The sequence below is a fragment of the Amblyomma maculatum genome, chromosome 11 (genome assembly GCF_055883805.1).
Source record: "Amblyomma maculatum isolate TAMU_Amacu chromosome 11, ASM5588380v1, whole genome shotgun sequence".
In the NCBI taxonomy this organism is placed as follows: Eukaryota; Metazoa; Arthropoda; class Arachnida; order Ixodida; family Ixodidae; genus Amblyomma; species Amblyomma maculatum.
This window is the reverse complement of record NC_139354.1, coordinates 113,696,161-113,717,854: the sequence shown is the minus strand read 5'-3', so window position 1 is coordinate 113,717,854 and position 21,694 is coordinate 113,696,161. Positions and strand designations below refer to the sequence as shown.

At 43.3% G+C, this 21,694-nt stretch overlaps 1 protein-coding gene across 1 annotated transcript; it reads left to right on the top strand.

The window, feature by feature from the left end:
* Positions 1-11,643: 11,643 nt before the first annotated feature.
* Positions 11,644-15,931, top strand: LOC146174704 (uncharacterized). Its single transcript, XM_084585442.1, has 7 exons — positions 11,644-11,964; positions 12,879-13,001; positions 13,500-13,529; positions 13,697-13,729; positions 14,960-15,028; positions 15,278-15,290; positions 15,441-15,931. Exons 1-7 carry the CDS (start codon positions 11,723-11,725, stop codon positions 15,600-15,602), a joined length of 672 nt encoding a protein of 223 aa, XP_084441568.1. The 5' UTR covers positions 11,644-11,722; the 3' UTR covers positions 15,603-15,931.
* Positions 15,932-21,694: the final 5,763 nt, after the last annotated feature.

The following is a 21,694-nucleotide window of genomic DNA, read 5'->3' as shown; positions in this document are numbered from 1 at the left end:
CACCAAAACCACAAAGTCTGGTGGACACAGGACTGTAAAGAAGCCAAAAAAGAACAAAATAAAGCCTGGGGTATTTTTCGGAGATACCCAACATATGAAAATCTGACAGTTTTTAAAAAAGCAAGAGCCAAAGCTCGATATATTCGTCGTAATGCCGAAACAAAATCATGGCAGAAGTATGTTACATCTATAAACAGCTCCACAACATCAAAAAAAATGTGGGAACAAATTCATAAACTAAATGGCAGCTTCTCCCCATTCACAATTCCAATCCTCACAGCTCCTAATGCACAGACAAGCATCGAAGAACAAGCTAATATATTAGGTGTGCATTTCCACAAAATTTCCGAGTTCTGCACACTATACAAAAACATTCTTAAAGTACAAGGACAGGATTGAAAAATATAGGCTTCCTACGAGGGGCAGCACGAACACACCTTACAATAGGTTGATTACGCTGCAAGAACTGAAAGATGTTCTCGCTTGCGGAAAAAAAACTGCACCTGGTCCTGATGAGATTCATTATGAGATGCTCGCCCATCTATCAGAAGCATCTGTAGAAGCGCTTCTAAAGTTTTTTAACAAAATCTGGGTACTAGCTAAAATACCGGAGACTTGGAAAAGAGCCATAATTGTGCCGTTCCTAAAACCCGGCAAGCCGCCGACCTGTCCTGGGAGTTACAGGCCTATAGCCCTAACTAGTTGTTTAGCAAAATCTTTTGAAAGTATTTTAAACACTAGATTAACCTTTATTTTAGGATCAAGCAAACTTCTTAATATTCATCAGTGCGGTTTTAAGAAAGGATGCTCAACTACGGACCACCTAGTACACCTCGAAAACACTATCCGCGAGGCGTTTATACATAGGCAGCATTGTCTCGCTGTTTTCTTCGATCTAGAAAAGGCATATGATACAACTTGGAGATTCGGCATCCTACGTGATCTAGCAGCTTTGGGCATCCGTGGTCGAATGCTCAGTGTTTTAAAAGACTTTCTTTCACATCGTTCATTCCAAGTGCGCCTCGGTACCACCTTGTCAAGAAGCTTCATTCAGGAAAATGGGGTACCTCAGGGGTGCATTCTAAGCACAACGCTTTTTGTTGTAAAAATCAGTTCCATTACCAATGAAATCCCAAATTCCATTATGTGTTCACTCTACGTAGATGACCTCCAGATAGCCTACACCTCTTCCAATATATCAACGTGTGAGAGACAAATACAAATAACAATAAATAAACTAGTGGCATGGGCCGACAAAAATGGGTTTCAGTTTTCCCCCCAAAAGGCGGTGGCAGTTATGTTTTCACTCAAACGGGGTATTCAGAACAACCCTGTCTTGCACTAAATAGAACCGAATTACCATTAAAAGAAGAGCACAAATTCCTAGGCATTACTTTCGATAAAAAACTCACATTTCTACCTCACATAAACACACTAAAAAAGAAAGCCTCAAAATCTCTTAACATACTGAAAGTTCTTTCGCGGAAACATTGGGGTTCTGACAGGGCATGTCTTTTACATGTATACCGTTCTGTTGTACGCTCCCGCGTGGATACGGATAGTACCGTACACTATCCACGCTCCCGCGTGGATAGTGTACGGTTCAGCTAGGCCTTCATATCTAAAAAAACTGGACCTTGTACATAACTTAGGTCTGCGCCTTGCATGCGGTGCATACAGAACATCCCCTATAAGCAGCCTGTATGTAGAAACAAATGAGCCTTCACTGGAAGACAGACGAATAGCCATCACATGTGCTTACATTCTAAGAATAAGGTCACAGGAAAAACACCTCTGCTATCCAGTTGTCACAACTTGCCCCTCTAGATTAATTTTCACAAATAAACCCAAAGCAACAAGACCACTGATCATGCGATTCGAAGGCATGTGCAGTGAGCTGCAGATCCTGGACACCTTGCCTGATGTCGCACAAAACAACAGCCCTCTACCTCCATGGTACAGTCTTCCTGAAATCTGTGACCTCACTCTCACAGTTTCCAAAAACCAAAACCCCACAAGAGCACATTATTCAGGAATTCCTAAACTTGCAGGAAAAGTACAAAAACTTCACAAACTTTTATACCGATGGATCTAAAACTGCTGTGTACACTGGAAGTGCAGTTGTGCAAGGAGATTCTGTGGAAATCATAAGACTTCCACACTGTGCGTCTATTTTCACTGCTGAATCCTATGCCATTTCTGTTGCCGTAGAGAAAATAATAAAAGAGAATGTCATAAAAAGCATTATATTTACAGACTCCCTAAGTGTTCTCACAGCTCTAAATTCCAGAAATGCAGCCGCTCCTTTACTCGGAAACATAATACACAATATAACAACAGCCATTGCTCGAGGATACAACGTAAAATTCTGCTGGGTCACGAGTCACGTGGGCATTAAAAGCAATGACAGAGCAGACACATGTGCTGCTGAAGCCCGCGACAAGCAAATAAAGAGTATAAGCATACCTCACAAAGACTGTACGAAACTTGTACATCTCAAATTAAAAGAAAAATGGCAGTCTGCCTGGGACAGTGAAGTGGGAAATAAACTACACTTGGTGAAGCCCATTTTGGGAGAATGGATGTCGTGCCGGCATCAGGAGCGTTTTATAGAAGTGATCCTATGCCGTCTCCGCATTGGACACACGCACCTGACACACAATTTTTTGTTGAAAAAAGAAGAGAAACCACGATGCGAAAAATGCGGAGAGGAACTAACTATTAACCACATTTTATTCACATGCGCAAGTCTTGAAAGGATAAGAAAGAAATTTTTTGCAAAATTTTACAAATACATTCCTTTTCACCCTAAACTGATTTTAGATGATGATGGACTTGTTGATTTATCTTGTGTTTTTAGTTTCATAAGGGAAGCAAATGTTTTACACAAACTGTAGGAAAAAATGAAACATACGTCACTAAGAGAAACTGAAACCTTGTGCTAGGCACATCATGGTGTTGGCAGCTTAAGCGCCATTGGATCTAAAACAACCCAAGTTTTTAAAAGGAGATTTTTAAACAAATTAGTTTTTAACACACTCATTTTCCCATTTCTTGCAAAACAAAACTTTCACCTTGCTCGTGGCGCATGATAGCCTTAGTTGCTTATGCGCCAAAAAACCCAACACAACACAACACACTTTCTGCCAAAAAAAGCGAGTTATGCTTCAATATAAAGCGATCCGCAATCAGAAAGAAGAGGCAAGCGGCGGAGAAGCGATGCTGCTTTCTCATGATGTGCGCACTAAGAATGTGCACGAAGGAGCCACGACTGTGCACATTTCCTCGACCTCCGTCCTGGTACTGCACCACAGTACCAATGCTGTCTGACCAAGACTTCAAAGCGAACTTTCGAGTTACGCGGCAGATGTTCGCCTATATCCTGAGCTCGTGTGGACGGCTTCAGCGCATAGACACGAACATGAGGAGAGCCATCCCACTGGACAAACGGGTTGCGTTGTCGCTCTACAGACTGGCCAATTCACGGGAGGAATGATCAATAGCGAACCTGCTTGGAATGAGCCGCCCATCGGTGAATATTATCTTTCGCGAGTTCTGCAACATTGTTGTCGACGAACTGGAGCCAATAGTAGTGAAGATGCCCTCAAGAGATGGCATCGACGAACATGTGCGGCAATTCTCAGCCGTGACTGGTTTTTCGCGAGGCTTCGGTGCTCTTGATGGATGTCACATCAAAGTGTCACCCCCGAAAGAAAACGCACTGGATTATTTTAACTATAAGGGGTGGTATAGTATTATATTGCTCGCAGTTGTTGATCATACGTACAGGTTTATGTACACAAACGTAGGATCACCTGGCAGAAACCACGATTCTGAAGTGTACAAGCGCACAGTGCTGCCTCATCTAGCTAGCACAGGCTTTTTCTTTGTGTCACCAAAGTTGATTGAGGGAGAGAGCATTGGTGCAGTTCTGTTATGTGACCAAGCTTTCCCCCTCGAGCGCCATCTCATGAAGCCATATCCCCATCGGCACACTGGGGATGAGGTTGTGAGTACATTCAACTACTCCCTCTCAAAGGCAAAGCGAGTGGTAGAGAACGCCTTTGGGAGATTGAAGGCGCGATTCAGAATCTTAAAAGGTCTCGAATGCGACATTGGAAATGCCAATCGCATTGTGCGAACATGCTGCACTATTCGTAACATTTGTGAACAGATGAGAGATGAATGCAACTCCCAATGGACTGAAGAAGGTGAACATCGGCTTCCTCAACCTGTCTGCTCCAGCCGTGCAACAAGTTTGCAGAAAGAGTGTGGCGTGCTCTGGCGCGGCACCTCCACACCACGAATGTGTAAGTTTCACTGCTCCTTTTGTAATCTGTTAAGACCAGGCAAAATTTCAATAATGAAGGATGATTGTAGGTCTTACTTGCCAACAGCCTTGGCTTTATGTGGCAGCATTGTAACAGCATGGCAGTCACATATATCTGCTGAAAAAGTGTGTACGTTTGGGTGCACAAAAGACATGTTCAAGCCTTTACATTTTATTTGTTGTTTCTTTCACAGTAACGCGATATAACCTAAACTCACTATATAACTCGCGATATAACTTACAAGCTCACGTTGAACATCATTGGCCTCCTTCTGGAGGCGATTTGCCCTTCTGGCAATTCTCAACTCCTGCTGTGAGAACTGGGCTGCTCTTTCAGTTTCGGCCTCGTAGGCATTCATCATCCTGTCCAGCGTTGCTGTGTTGCACCGAGCCCTGCGGTGACTGGGTCACCTGTTTTCCATTTCAGCCGGGCTCCCACTTTGTAACGTAGTAGACGAGACCAGCTTTATCACCGAGCAGGTCGCCCAGGCCCAGCGCAGTTGGGTCTTCATCATTTGGTGCTGAGGCCAACACTTGTGCGCCGGCTGCCATCTCCGTGACCACTTCCAGCTAAAAGAAGAGAATGGTTTCATAATCAACCAAAGTGAACTTGCTTGTATGTGCTTTATATTGCTATTTATGTTAACTTGTTTCATGGCCTAAAAATGGCACTAGCAGAAACCTGTACCTTTTTCAATGTATCATTCGCGTCTAATACTTCTTTTGCACTCTGCTATATTTAAATAATTCGTAGACAAATTTCTCTCTTGATGGTACTTCCATATATAATATGATGTTAAACAGAAAGAGTGGCGTCCACAAGACTGAACCGTGCAATATATCAGTCTGCTCTCTTTTTTTTGCTGTTTCAAGTTTATTGTGCACACATGATAATATTACATACACAATAAATAAGTACGAAAGGAGGTCCCATAGTGAAAAATACTCTACTAGAATCTCCTGAACTAGTTAGAAGGAGTTATGAAAGGCAGCAGCGGTAACACCAAGTGTACAAAGTAAAAATATAGTATGTTCTAACAAATATAACGCAAGAGGAAAGGGAGAAAAAAAAATGTATGCTTAAATTATAGAATACCTCACATAGAAGTGACTATAGACAGAAAGACAAGTATCACAGCAAAACAATATAAATATAAGCAAGAACAGCAGCATAGTTTTAATACAAAAGAATACAAGTATGCATTATTCAAATATTTACTACAAACAAGTGAACATGTACAAAAAACTATGTTTTACTCTTACTTCAGTATGGACTTTTGTGGGACTAAGGTTCATTTGATTCAAAATCACTTTACAATATTGACTTGAGTGAAAGCAGTGCAACTCACATAATTTCCTCCAGGAGCTCCTGTCATTGCACGACAATGATCCTAAAAATTTGTGCAGGTTGTGAAAATATGGCCATTGGATGGCCGCAGAGCCAGTAGCACATCTGCTGTGCTTTCTGTAAATAAGAAGCGTCAACAGCTATTTCCTTATAAATGAAGCAACACAATTTGTTCCCATTCAAGGCAAACAATGTAGTAATTGAGAAAAACTATTTAAAATGAACAGTCACTCACTAATACAAAAAACATTTCAGATATCAAAGTGAACACAAAGTTTTACAACAAAACCAGGAATTTGTAACACTGGCAAATTCATCTGTTTCTCTAGTGTCACTCTACTTATGTTTCCCACATTCTGGATATACTCTACTTTTTGAAAAGCCATCTTAACAATTTGTCTGACTATATACCTGGCACTTCTCTTTGTTGTGGCTTTCCTTCCCCGCATCCCACATTTAAGAATAACTTCAAGGTGTATTTGTTGAATTGCTGATTTTTCTAATGCGTTTCATCTGCGTTATTACCTCTGCGCCTCGTCTGTATATTTATGTATTATGTAAATATGTTCTTCTAATAAAGTTTCACTTTCACTATAAACAAAAAATACTGAAGCTGTTATTTATGCAAGGCTAAAAAATTGCAGGCGCACAATCAAATGACAATGACCGCACGTGCTACAAAGTAAACAATGCCGCTGCGCTTTTTCTTGGGTGTGCAAATCGTGAAATCAGTGCTGTTGGCAGCAAAACTTCTATTGAATAATTAACACCCAGCCACTTACCTGCATTCCAACTTCTGTCGGACCTGCTTCACCATCACGTGCATCTCTGTACCGCCTAGCAACGCATTGAACGTGGCGGTCATTTCAGCATAAACTGGCGCGTTGTGTCTCTGGTCCCTAAGCTGCGGAAGATAATCCTCCCACAGAATAATGAGGATTCTCGTCATTTCATCAGTCCAAACGAAGCGCATCTGCACCGCCGCGGCCGCTGTCGCACCATTTGCTGTCGTTTCCATGCTGTCAGCCTGCCACTGTGCGATTGCCCTATTGAATTCCCGCGGGATAGTCAACGCACGTGGGTAAGCAAACCACCACCTTGGTCACGTGACCATGCGCCAACCTACTAACAATGCAAAATAAGCTCTTGAATTGTTTATTTTTACATTTTATGCATTTGTTTAAGGTTTTTGATGTATTTATACTTTTATTTGCCTTGTTCTCTTGGCTACAATTTTTTACTCTTGCCGTGGCTCACAAAGCCAAGACAATCCATGTCGCCGATGCAGTATAGAGGTATATTCTAGGCACTATATAGAGGTATAGTGCCTAGATAGAGGCTAGAACATTTGACTAGTGTCGTGAACGCGCCTACGGAGAGGAAATGATTTGCAGTGACGGCTCACAGATGGTGCTGCAGCTAGCAGGTGAGTTGTGCGCGCGCTCGGCAGTGCCGGGAAACGCGTTTCGCTTCATGAATCTCATGTAATGGCTGCGATATTCGTCTGGACAAAGCGCAAAATATAGTGCTAGTGTCCACACGTTTTACGGTGCATGTGGCGTCGGTCAGCAGCGGTATTTTGAGTAAAACATTTTCGAAGCTACTGCTTCAGGTGGACACAGAATATTGAAGCCGCAAGCAGTTATATTTCTGCTTGTTTATAACTATGCTTTGGTTGACCCATTTTGGCGGAAAAAGGAAATGCTGCGCAAGAAGACAACGACGAAGGGGAAGGAACGAGCACAACACAACATGCGCAGAAACAAGAAATTTAGGCTCGTCATTCAAGAGATTGAGCGTGTCTTGTATAGCGACCGAGCGAAATTACGCCGTCACGTGTGGAAGGCATCACTAGCGGATGGTCGTTACAGCCCCAAATACATTAATGAAATCACATAAATAAGAAAAGAGAACACATTAACGCAATGTTTATTTACATGGACATTTTGTCGATGCAGTTTCACTGGCATCGCCTCATTTTGAGCAGCTTTTGCTTCTCACGATTTGATGCCCTAACTTTGCTCATTGCCTTCGTAAAAAAATGCTGCCGCGTCAATACATAAACTTAATAACATCACTTAAAAAATGAGTCGGCTGCCAATTTTCTTTTCCACACAGCCTTGGTGGTCAGACATGCTGTCCTGCTCTTGCAGCACTGCTGAAGCATGTGGCAGATTCCCCGATCGTGATCATCAATTAAGCTTTCTATTTGTGCCGCCTTTTGTTTCCTTACATCAGAGGGCTGCAAAAGAGAACTCACAATCTCAGCTGGTGAATTTCCATTCCTTGACGACTTTGCTAAGTTGTAGAAGGCAAGTTTATTCACTATAAGCAAAAACTGCTCTGGAGAGGGGGGGTCATTGCAGCCGAATGGTTGTCTTACAATGCCAAATAAATTCTCCAATTCGTCCTGGCTCAAAATCGCTGTCAGGAGATATTTGTATTTTAGTGATGACGTCACATAATTCACAAGTGACAGTATGCTTTTCAGCGTCACACGAAGTCCAAGGGCAGTTCCTACACTGAGAATTCTACTGCCGTGCTGAGCGGCATATCTTTCCCGGTCATTCAAGAAGGTTAGACATTATTCTAGAAAGCAGCTCGCACTTGCCGACTCTGGGCGAAGTCCTTTGGAGGACACCCTTTATGTCATGATAAAAATCAAGCGTTTCATGAGCTTCCCAAATCGTTCTGCTGGCTCAAATGTACGGAACGTTTTGTCTAGCTTATCCTTGTAGAAAAAGTCCTTTCAAAACCTCATCACTGAACAGCTGGAAGGCTAGGTACACACATTTTCTCAAACCCAGGCGAAAATCCTAACTGGTCCAACGGGTTTAAGGAACAAATTTCCAGTTCATCTCAGTTGGTTCCTATATCGATAACAATGGATCCCCAACCGGAATTCAACTGGGAATTTGTTCCTTAAACCAGTTAGACCAGTTAAGATTTTCACCTGAAAATGCATTCGGCTGCAAATGGGACAAAGTTAAATGTGGCATGGCTTTCAATGTAAGCGCGTCTTTGTCAAACTTCCGCGCTTCTTTGATAACGCCGACATATGCATTACCACCTGGAATCTGGACTCCCTTAGAAGTAAATGCATTCTATACATTTCACGATGTGAGAAAAATCAGAAATGAAATGAAGATTCCGTCCCCGCAGGGGGCACCTGTTAAAGCAGGTGTTTGCGTGTACTGTGCGACACCACGGACCCCAGCACCCACGCTTAGCCGTGCGTGGCATCGCCGTGTCTGGGGAAAAGGGGATCCTGGTGGTTGAGCCAATGCCGAGTGTTTGGACCTTTATGGCCCCTCGGCGGAGGCAACACACCACTTTGGCCCACGCTTCCCATAGACGGTACCCCCGGGCTGACCCACCCGGGGGAAATCGGCAGTCGCCTTTTCCTGTCCTCCACTTCATCTTTCACTTTCCTATCTCTTTTCTCAGCACTGTCTCCTCCTCATTTCTTGTTTTTCCTTTTTTCTTGGCGGCGAGGGTTAACCTTGTGTGGAGTAGCTACCCTGAGTTGCCCATATAGGACTTCTTGCAAGTTCCTGTCCCGTCCCCTCGTTGGGCTCCATGGTGGGTGGCAGGCACAACTACCGAAAACACACCCTTTCATGGATTCTTTCTCCCAAACAAATGATCGCCCTCCAAACAAACGAGGGTGGACCGATGCTACAAGCCATTTCTTTGTGAAAACAAAAGAAACTTTCCCAAAGTTCCATGTCATACATAGCAAGAAGCTAGAAAAACCCGCTCGAAAAATCTTCCCTTTTCATAGTGTCAAAGTGTCTCACTAAAGACCTGGGCCCTGGATACAAAGTATCAAAACTTGCAAATTGTGACCTCTTGCTAGAAGTACAAACCAAGTGCCAGTCCTCCACCCTGAAAAACATTGTGTCGCTTGGGGACATCCCCGTCGTCATCACTCCCCACCGATCCTTGAACATTGTAAAAGGAGTAATATCTGAGATAGACTTCATTGCTCTCACTGAAGATGAAATGGCAGAAGGACTAGCAGACCAAAACGTCATAGCGGTTCACAGAATAAAAAATCCGAAAGGATAACAAGATCCCTACAAAACATCTGGTTCTGACTTTCAATAGCTGCACCCTCCCAGGGTCAATTGAAGTCGGATACATCAAAATAAACGTCCGACCGTACATCCTAAATCCGAGGAGATGCTTCAACTGCCAGAAATACGGCCATGGTTGGCAAAGTTGCCCTGGCCGCAGAACTTGTGCGAAATGTGCTGCGAACGACCACAACTCTGATAACTGCACTGCAGACCCACGCTGTGCAAACTGTGAGGGCGATCACCCTGCATACTCTTGATCCTGCCAAAAATGGAAAGAAATGCAGATCATAATACTAAAAACAACAAAGAACATCACATACAAAGAGGCACGTACCGAGTACAACAAAACCAAGAACACATTTCAGTTCACAGCGAAACCAAATCTCGCCGATGTGGTGCGACAGGGCGGGACACCACAACGGCCTTCGGCACCTACCCAGACCTCAAACGAGGCTGAGGTAGTGCCATCACCTGCCCCAGTGGAAGCAGCTCTCGCTCCTCCACCACCCCCAAAACAGGCTACGCGTCCCTCAGGGTCGGCGGGCCACAAGACCTCCGCCCACGAGGCAAGGTCTAAAAAGAAGGAACACGTGCCTCTGGCACGTTCGTCCAGCACCTCAGACGAGGTAATGGACACAGGCCAGGACAGCTCTTTGCCGTCTTCGTCACAGAGACGGCGGAGCTCCTTGGAACGAACCAAAACAGACAAGGCCCGAATCACGGGCCCTGAAAAAAACCTAACTTAATTTCCAAGCTTTCAACAAAATAAGATGGCATTCCTGGTACAGTGGAACTGTAGAGAACTTCTAAAGAATATTAATGACATAAAAGACATTCTAGATACAGTCTCACCAGTTGCACTGTGCGTACAGAAAACAAATTTAGGTTTCATGCACACGAATATACTGAAAAAATATCAAGTCTTCCGCCGAGATCGAGAGCAAGCAAGCAGGCTTTCGGGCGGTGCGGCCATCATATTGCAAAGTGGAGTTCCAGCTCAAGAACTGAAATTAAACACTCCCTTAGAAGCTGTAGCAGCCACAATAATTGCCTTTAAAACTCTTACTGTGTGTTCTGTCTATCTTGAACCAAATCTTAAAATAACACTGCATGATCTAGAAAACCTTTTTTGCCAACTACCAGAGCCCTACCTAGTAGTAGGAGATTTTAATGCACACTCTCTTTTGTGGGGAAGTGAAAAAAGTGATACACGTGGACAGCTTGTTGAGGATCTTATTCTTAGTTCAGACATTTGCTTGTTGAACTCCTGTAAGCTTACGTACTGTTCACCAAGGTCAGGAAAAATGAGTTTTTTAGATTTGGCTTTTAGTTCACCTTCCCTTTTTAATGATTTTAAATGGGATGTTCTGAACAACCCATATAGTAGCGACCACCTGCCAGCAATAATCAGCTTATCATCCTCACCATCAGTCATGCCGACCAAACCGAAACAGTGGAAACTTCACTTAGCAGATTGGGAGCTTTTTAAAGTAGAGGCGAATCTAGAAGCAGTTTTCTCAGATGCCCTTAGTGTCGACAGACTAAATGAGTTGTTCATGACATGCATTATCACTGCCGCTCACCTCGCCATTCCACAGTCCTTAGGTGTGGTGTGACAAAAACAAGACGTGGTGGTCTCGGGAATGTAAGGAGGCCAAAAAGCGACAAAATAAAGCATGGGGTGTTTTCCGAAGGTACCCTACACACGAAAATCTTAAGGCCCGTTCACACTTGCGACTAGCAGCGGTCGCGCGACCGTTTTGGTCGAAAAGCGGCAGTCGCAAATGGTCGCATCGGAGCGACTGCCGCGGGCCGATCGGGCACTGCTCGAATTTTGAGTTGCGCGACTACTAGTCGAAAACCATTCCACCAATCAGCAAAGTCCCGGAAGTAGGTCATGCTTGCGCTAATCCGGTTGTCATCGCCGGCGGCAAATTGGAAATTGGCGGGAAGACGAGAAAGATGGAGTACTCGGTCGAGCATCTTCTTAATGCAGTTAAGGAATACCCGTACATCTTCAATAAACGGCACCCGGAGTTTAAAGGCAGGGAGAAGAAAGATATGGCCTGGGAGGAGATCGGCAAGTTATTCGGGCTATCCGGTAAGTACCATGAACTTTTGAGAAATGGGTTTTTCACTCAGGCGCAACATCCTGGAGAACGGAAAGAATTCAACTGCTCGTTAAGCTTTATATTGACAACACGGTGATTGGCACAATCTATTCGTCGTCGGCGTTCTCCTGGAAGCACGAGAGCGCGGCATGCGCACGGGCTCGCCTGAAAAAGGAAGTGTCTGGCAAGCGGCTGCTACCGACGTTCGCTGTCGTCGCCCAGCAGCTCTCCTACACCCAACTGTGCCTGACGTACTGAACCAGGTGAACCTGAGGCAGGTGGCGTTGATAGCGCTGAGAGTTTTTCCAGGGGCTTTATCAATAAGATGTCATCATTAGCGGATGTCGGTAGCAGCCTAAAAGCGGAGTGCTTGCCAGACACTTCAACTTTTTCAGGCGAGCCGGCGCGCTTGCCGCGTTCTCGTATTTCCAGGAGAACGACGATGACGAATGGACGGTGTCAATACTTCAAATAACTTTTCATTTCATATTTCATTTATTTTCTTTTTTGTTTTCTGTCTTCTATCCCTCCAATCACATTCTTTTTTTTATTACGTGAAAGCACTTCAAAAAATTTCTTTGCAACATGTTATTTGGACAACAGCAACAGCATGAATGCTTTTGCAGGCATCTACCCACACGAGCTCGTGTGTAAATATAAACGGTGCTCCTTTTTATATATATATATCTCTTGATGCTCGTGTTTGTCTAGAGAAGCCGGGATATATGTCTTGGTAATAAACTGATCTCTTTTTGTGGCGTCAGCACGTATTGCACAACCGAGTTTTAAGCAAGCATGCACACATATTAGTCTAATTAGTCTAATGTTTAAAAAAATTCGTTTTGAGAAAATCTCACAAATTTACGCAAAACATAGCCATCAGGTGAAACAGGCTGAACACACAGCATTCTTTGCAGCAAGGTTATTTTGCCTCGTGCAAGCTTTCATGGACAACCTTTTCTCCTCCTACAGGGACCCAAGTAGAAAAAAAAATTTAAAAACCTGAGGAAAAAACAATTAATTCAGGAAAAACAGAAGAGTGGCGCTGGGGCTGCCGATATACCCACCATCAAATGGCCCCATTTTGAGGCCATGGTTGAGCTCATGGAGGACGCACCGCAGCCTGAACTGTGAGTTTAACATGCCAGCATTGTGCGAGCTATGCCCTGACCATAATAATGGATACAGTTTCATGAATGTATGCGGGAAAAAAAGTCTATTGTGTTTAATGGGTTTAACAATATAGAAGTTTATTAAATGAACAGCATGAAGGCCCCGTAGGGATTCAATAACAGTGTAATAGTACCAGTATCATCATGGGGAGGCTAGTTAGGTGCAATCAAACTGTGCATTCAGTGCTTTTAGTTCTATGCTTGCTGCATATTAGTACTGCTAATAACTGTGCCCTGCACAGTAAAAATGTTTCCGCTGAGATAGTCACAGGTGTCTCCTCAGGTCTCAATTGCTCTTAACCGTATTTTACTGCTAACCGTGGTCGAATAAGATTTACACAAAAATTGTGTGCAGTTAGACATATTTATTTTCTCATCATTAATCTGCTTTATCCAGGGGCACTTTTATGCATGGGTACAATAAGCTTAAACATACATGCATATTTTTTTTTTCAGCATCCTCTGCAGTGCAGATGGTGACACGAGGTAAGAAACCATGCATCACCACAATAATCTGCTGCTTTACACAAATGTGTACTTTACAAGTAGCAACACTCATTGATTAAAAAAAGTGAATCTGTCCCATCCTGTTGAGAGAGACTAGTTTCTTTGGGCAGGTGCGTGTAATACATGTGCTTTTGTCTTGTTTTCAGCATCACCTATAGAGTTGAAGAGGGCGGTGAAAAGTGAGTGAATATTTAAGGTACAACCTCATGCAACTGAGTCAGGCTAGGAAACTCGTGCACTGGCAGAGCACTTCACAAACTGCTATCGACCATCAAACAATCGAACACCCTCATACCACTATAATTGGCCTAGGTCCTATGACCTCAGTGGAAAAATCAGGCAGCACCAACACCAAGAAACATGAACTCTGAACAGAATGCGGGAAAGAGGCAAGCCTGGGTTAAGGAAGGCACAGAAATTAGACTGTGACAAAAATCCAGATGTCATTTACACAGAAGCTAAAAGCTGCCCAGACACATCTAAAACTGTGAGTATAGCGGCTACAAACAAATACAATACAAGGCACCATACACACTTGCTCAAGCAAGATGGCACAAGAGGCAGCTATTGAATTCGCCAACCACTAAGTCTGTCTCTAGTCATAGCAGGAGGATGTCACCACTATCAATACCATCACAATAAAATGCTGTCAATACACACAGGCAACACCATCCCCCACCCCACTCCGCCTCCCACCACAGACAAAACAAAGCAGATATTGCAGCCTGGCACTAGCTTCATACATGCACTCTTTTTACATATATACAAGTACCTGCTACACCTCAAGGGCATATTGCAGGGGTACAATTGGAGGAATACATATGCCTTATATGAACATGTGACAAACAAAGCAAAATAGTTAAGAATAGGAAAATGACAGAGCGTGCAACAGTGATAAGCTGTCTCGACAGCAACGATCTTTGAGGTGTTGCAGTGCACAAATTTACAACAAACACGGTAAATGGAGAGGGTATACTATAACATGAAGCACAATGCCGGCTGAAAGAGATGAACAAATAGAATGAAGAACCGCTCAATCCCCACCTTAATAACCACAATGAGCAGCAACGAAATGCAGTGAACATTGTAGTGAGTTTGACAAAAACAGTTTTTCAGAAGTTTGTTCTCTGAACACAGTTACTGTCACCATACATAGTTATGAGGTGCACCGCATGAGAAAAACACAGGAAGAGTTAGGGTTGATGTAGTTTTCGTTGTGGCATTGCAGTTCCATGGCACTGCAGGTATTCAGTGAGGCTTCGTCGCACTCCGATGCAGGGGGAGAGGCCTGCGGACAAGAGTAAGGAAAAGTTTAAATATTCTGGCATATTACTACTATTTCAAAGCTAGGTTCGTTTTTCATATAGGTTGCATGTAGCGTAAGTGTCCTTGTTATAATGAACTTGCAGATACATTCCAGAAGAGACTGAAATGGCAGCACCACCGGCGGCAGCACCTGAAGCACCACCTGCAAAACGGTATGTGTGTGGCTGCCCAGTCAAATTAGCTGAACAGATGGCAGAAGATAAATCCTTTTATTTGATGCTGCAAACTTTGCAATTCATTACAAGGCACGGGTGTCACAAAAAAAGGAGAAAATTCTAAGTGAGTATTTCCAATCTTTGTTCGTTGCATCACATTTTCGAACAACTGCAATGTCAAAATATAGTTTAAGGGTAAAAGCGAGTTGGTTTTACCACTTATATGCCTGTGCTTTGTCTGTGCAGACTTTCTTGCTTGGTCAGCTTTGTGCTAAATTTACCTTGAGTGTTTAACCAACTGCCCAACAGTGTGCACTAATGTGAAATGCCTGGTCTGCAGAAATGCAGGAGAGGGCAGCAGCCAGGAAGTAATTGTTGAGGCATGCATGGACCACCTTGCGCAAATCAGAGAGCACCGGATGGAAAAAAAAAAGATTCTATTTCATTTTTTTGCTTGCGCCTTGAAGCCCGATTGCGCAATTTGCCTGTGCACATAGGCCAAGATCTCATGCACCAGATTGAAACCACAGTATATGAGGCTGAAGTAGCAGTCCGAGACTCTTATTTTTGAATAGGCTGTCTAGTCCAGGGGCCATGTTACGTACCGCTCTCAATACAAAACCAGTCTAAAATCATGCACAATGCCCCACTTAGTTGGTCGGTCCTGTCTGCTGGTCAGGATGACCAAAAGAAGCAGGGAATTGCAACCATTTTAGACTGGTTTTGCATTGAAAGCAGTGCCTAAGCTGGTCCCATATTGTGTTTTCTACTGTTTGTAGCATGTGATAAGAATATCCAAGACCTATTCCTATTCAATTTTTATATTCTAGGAGATCATTTGATACTTTGAAATGGGCAATATGAAGGAGCACTGAACAAGGGTAAATGGGGTACGCCTCAATTTGCAGGTCAACTCAACGTTTCGACAAGTGGACTTGTCTTCGCCTGGGCCCTGACGAAGACAAGTCCACTTGTCGAAACGTTGGCTCGACCTGCGAACTGAGGCGTACCCCATTTACCTTTGTTCAGTGCCCCTTCATACCGTGTAAACTATCTTCTTCCTCTCGTTCTACATGAAATATGCAAGTGATATAGAGTACAAATAGCTTTTTCCTTATACAAACTGTGTGCAATCTACGACTGATCATCAGTACCTGTGTTACTACCTCCTTATTAACAGAGTATCTCATTGCATTTGTAATTACTTATAATTGCTATGAAATGCAAATTACCTTCAGTCATAACTTGTGTTACTATTTCATCAATAATAGCTTATCCACTGCATTTATAACATGGTATTTAACACTGCATGTCCTGTTCACGTTTAAGGCATCTTTTTTTCTGGTAGACATTGTTTCTATTCCATTTTTATATTTGAAGAAATTATGTGATACTTTGAAATATGCAAGTGATATAGTGTACAAATGGCTTATTACTTATGCAACTTTTGTGCAATCTATGACATCGTCAGTACCTGTGCTACTACCTCTTTATTACCTTAATATCTCATTGCATTTCTGTTTGCTTATGACTGCTATAGAGTGTAAATTTTCTAATCTTGTCACAATTTGCGTTATTACTGCATCAATAATAGGTTATCTATTGCGTTTAACCTGGTATTTAATACTGCATATCCTGTTCACGTTTAAGGCATCTTTTTTTTCTGGTAGACATTGTTCCTATTTCATTTTTTTACTTGATGACATTGTGCAATACTTTCAAATATGCAAACAGCAAACAAATATAGGGAAAACAGGTGGCTCATTATGAGACATGAAAGAAGCCAACAGCTACTTGACACCAAGGAAACCATAAGGGATTTTTGTTTTTGATAAGTGAAATAATAATGAAATCGTACAGGTCATTGTTTTTAAAGTAAAAGAAAAATCTACATGCAGCTCATGGGATCTGAACCCACAACTTCCGAATCTCACGTCCAGTTCTCTACCACTGACTTATGGCAATGGCTGTTCATTTTTTTACTTTCTTGGGTATTTCGGTTGCACGTCCTTGAGGGAATTCTACTTATACAAACTTCTGTGCAATCCCTGACCTGTCATCGTTTATGTTACTAGCCTGTTATTTATAGATGCTTTTACTGCACTTGTGTAAGTATTGTTGAAAAGACTTCATGATTTACATTGCTTAACATGCAAGAGAACATATCTTGCAAGTTCTCTTGGTATAAAATACACTTCACCAGTATTGAACCCACCTTTTTCTACTCTCGATTGCCAGTGATCATTGCACGTTGCCATGGCACCTCACCAGCTGTGACGAAGTCGTGCGTAAGGTGGTCACGCACTTTCTTTGCATACCTGTAAAGCAATTGCACTGTCAAGTTTTATTCCATTACCAATATAAGTCACCTGACTGCATGTCACTTAAAGCCAAAGTGTTAATATTCTGGGACTGTACATGATTGCAGAGGACTATACACCATTACAGAGAAGGTTTCTGAAACGGGTTCTCCTCAACCTTTCAGTGTACTGTGTTCTTACTTTTTTCCTTTTCCATTTTTTGAAAGACATTAGGGCCAATTAAGAGTTTTAGTAGATCTATAATTGTGATTGTCCACACCATTTACTTCATGTAGCATACAGGCAAGTATGTTCCTGTTTCGGTGGTGTATACATTGCACAGATCAGTACAAATAGTTGAGGAATTACAAACCACATACCGCGTGGCATTAGAGCCTGTGAGTCTCTGTGTAGCGAACACAGAGCTGGCGGCATCATCTCTCCAGCTCCCAGGCCAGAGACGCCCTTCCCAGTCTTCGGCGTCGGCAGAGCCTGGCGGACAGTAAATGGAGGAGGATTCTGCGGACTCTTTAAGCAGGCAGTTGTGCAGCGCAATGCAAGCACCAACGTACCTGTTGATGTTAATAGCCTTAGCCTTAAAGGGTCGGCGCAGAATCCTCCACCGCTGTGCCAGGATGCCAAACGCGTTTTCTATGATGCGGCGTGCCCGGCTCAGCCGATAATTAAATACACGCCGCTCATAGCCAGATGACCCAGACTGGGATGCAGTTTCGTGCAAGGCTGAAGACAAGAACATGACATATAAATCAGAAGAACATTGTGCAATTCTTATTTGCATGCAGTCCACTATAATACCTAGCATCCTACTAAACTTCTCAGAAAGCATGGCCCTGAGCCTCTGATGAAGCTAGAAAGTTTCAAGCACAAAGCAGAGTACTGTCTCAGGCTCATATTGCTCCATGTATAAAAATTAAAACTACAAGTGCGTTGGTACTCGTGCTACTACATGCATGTGAAAGGCATTTCAGTAATGCAATTTCTATCCGCTTTATAATAGCATGTTTATTTGCAGATATCACCAAACCAAACACCGTCTAAGTAGGTGAAGAAAATATGGTGCAAAGATAGATTTGCGGCATTGCACAATAGTTTTTATGCTTTACACTGGCACTGTTCTGCTTTCTTGTAGTCGTAACATATGACAAACGTTCACACCAGAAAGACAATGCCCGGAGAAGCAAAAAAAAAATTAGGATTAGGATTACGGCACATGCAGATAACAATGATAGAAAAAGTGCTGTATCATTGGCAGGAACAAAGAGTGAAGTCAAATATAGAAGTCCTCTACCTCGTCTTGGATATGGCCTCATCATAAATTCTTTGAATGGGAATGCCTCGTCCCCAACAAAGAAGTAAGGCAGTGGGCCCTCGGTGCCAATAGGTGTTGCAGCTGGGAAGCCCCACTCGCCCCGAGAAACTTTGCTCTTTAATGTAGACACGGAAAAAATTCCTCCGTCTGACTCGCTTCCACTGTGTCCCATTTCGACATACAGGAACCTGCACAAAAAAAAATGTACATAGTTTCAAATTTAGCGCACACAGAGCAGCAGTGGATGTGTCTGTGATAACTGTAGATTTAGTTTCAACCGGTAAGTGGATTTTACAATAATATGTTGTTGCGCTTGTGTAGTGTTTAATTTTGAGCATGAAGTGAAGTTCAAAAGCTTGCATGAACTGTTGCCCTTTGCACAGTATCAAGATCGGCCAAGTGCCTTATATTCACACTATTTGATGGTTTGCAACCCTGAAAGCCTGTGATGGTTCTTCAGGTTATTAAACCAGTGTTATTTAGCTGATGCTGCCAAAATTGTCATAGAATACAAAAGAAAGCATAGCAGGGGGCAGCATAAAGTCAGATGGGTGGACGAGGTTAAGAACTTTCAGGGGTCAAGTGGATACAGCTAACACACGACCGGGCTAATTGGAGGAATATGGGAGAGGCCTTCGCCCTGCAGTGGGTATAGTCTGGCTGATGATGATGACAGTCTTACCTATAATGGGCATCACAGACAGCAAGAAGAGATTTGCTGAAAAAGCCTTTGTAGTTGTAATCTGCGCTGCCAGAGTTTGGTGGGCACTCGGTGATGTGCTTTCCATGGATAGCACCGACACAGTGTGGCATTTGCCACCTTTCTTCGAAGTCTGCTGCAATCTGCAGAATAAGTTTCAATGGTGTACTTCTATAAGTCAAACTGAATTACATTGGTCACTACTAACACATTATTCCTGTGAAGCATTGCGGAAAAGCCATGTGCACTAACAATCTGTGTCATTAGAGCAGAGCAGCAAGAAATTTGGCTAAAAGATAAAGTTTACCTACCTTTAGCCATTCGTCTGCTACTTGTGGATGGGTGACATAGAGCGGTTTGAGAATATCCCAAAGTGCCTGGCAGACTGTTGCCACCAAGCAGCTTGCTGTTGATCTTCCGATTAAGAAATTATATGACAATTCCCTCAGGCTCTGACCTGTGGCCAGGAACCTGCAAAAGGAATAAAAAAAAAAGCTGAACAACATCTACATATATTAACTGTGATGTTCACTTGTACACCAAAGGTATGATCCTCTTATATAACCTCTCCGCAAGAATTACATTAAATTGTCCATACAGAAAAATATGCTCATTTGTTGCTATATGCAGCATGAGCTGTTGAAATAAAATTCAGCCAGCATTCAGTTATGACATGGTCATAACTAAAGTACCAGCTGTTACTATAGAATGTAATAGTAAATATTTGACTGATATGTGAAAATTTTCCATTTTTAGAACAACGCGGCTTACCTGAGGGTCATTGCCAAGCGGTCTGGTGCTGATACCGCACTCCTGAACCTGGTATCCTGCACAGTGATTGCGCTTTGTACCAGGTTCAGGAGTGTGTCAAAGGTCCGCGGTGGCATACGGAGGAATCTGCGAAGTGCAAAAAAAATGAAAAAAGAGGTTTCGCGCGCACTTAATAAATTGGAACTTGGGCTTGAAATGAAAACTTACTCTCTGAAATACTCCTCGTCATGAGCCCTTAGCTCCGGTAGAAGGCGGCTTGCGTGCCCGGCCACCTCTCGCGATCGTAGGCACGGACGGACCCACCACCGACGCCGTCGTCCTTGTTTCTGCGCCGAGCGCGCTGCAACTGCTCGCGCGGCCGCAGCGCACATCAAAACGGCGACGACGTCCTCCTCCTCTTCACTTGAATATTCAAACATGATGCTTTACGGGCAAAATTAAAAGTATGCTGGACGAGTGCAAGGGTGGCACAAGCGTTTCGCGTCGAAGCAGACGGAAAAAGCACGCGAACGGCATATCATTCCCGGTGGTTCTCGTTCGGAACGAGAACAGAACGAGAAGGCGACAGTCGCACGTGTGAACACCGGTAGTGGCGAGCTCCTCTCCTCTGGTCGCAAGTGTGAATAGACCTCTACAACCTTTAAAAAGGCCAAAGCTAAAGCTCGATACATCCGTCGCAATTCTGGCAGAAGTATGTCACGTCAATAAATAGCTCAATGACGTCTAAGAAAATGTGGGAACAAGTTCATAAACTCAGTGGAGACTTTTCCCCGTTTACAATTCCCATCCTCACAACCCCTGGTGTTCAGACTAGCATAGAAGAACAGGCCAATATACTAGGCGAACATTTCACACACATTTCAAGTTCGTCACACTACACAGAAATATTCTTAAATTACAAAAACATAGCTGAGAAACAAAAACTCGCAACAAGTGGTGGCAGAAATGAATTATATAATAGTTTTATTACACTCCAAGAAGTAAAGAACGTCCTTGCTGCTGGAAAACAGACTGCGCCTGGCCCTGACGAAATTCATTATGAAATGCTGGCTCATTTATCCGAATCCTCTGTAGAGGCACTTGTGAAATTCTTTAACAAAATTTGGACTCCGGGTAAACTCCCAGAGGCTTGGAAACAAGCTGTTATTGTTCCGTTTCTGAAACCAGGAAAGCCGCCGACCTCAGCGGGCAGCTACAGACCCATAGCTCTGACCAGCTGTTTAGCAAAATGTTTTGAAAGTGTTTTAAACATCCGACTAACTTTCATCTTAGAATCTCATAAACTTCTTAATGTTCATCAGTGTGGTTTTAAAAAAGGGTGCGCAACGACCGACCACTTAGTGCGTCTTGAAAATACTGTCAGGGAAGCGTTCATACATAAACAAAATTGCCTGGCCGTTTTCTTTGACATGGAAAAGGCATACGACACGACTTGGAGGTTCGGGATCCTACGCGATATAGGCTCCGTGCGCTGCAGCTTTGAGCCGGACAAGTGGCGCCACCTGTAATACGCGGCGTAACTTTCGCGTCGTCTCGGAGCGGCCCGTCTCACTGCAGTCAGC

Coding starts and splice junctions, on each gene's coding strand:
- LOC146174704 (XM_084585442.1), top strand. CDS start 11,723: ATGGAGTACTCGGTCGAGCATCTTCTTAATGCAGTTAAGGAATACCCG. Junction 13,002..13,499: donor GACGCACCGCAGCCTGAACT/GTGAGTTTAACA, acceptor TTTTTTTTTCAG/CATCCTCTGCAGTGCAGATG. Junction 13,530..13,696: donor AGTGCAGATGGTGACACGAG/GTAAGAAACCAT, acceptor TCTTGTTTTCAG/CATCACCTATAGAGTTGAAG.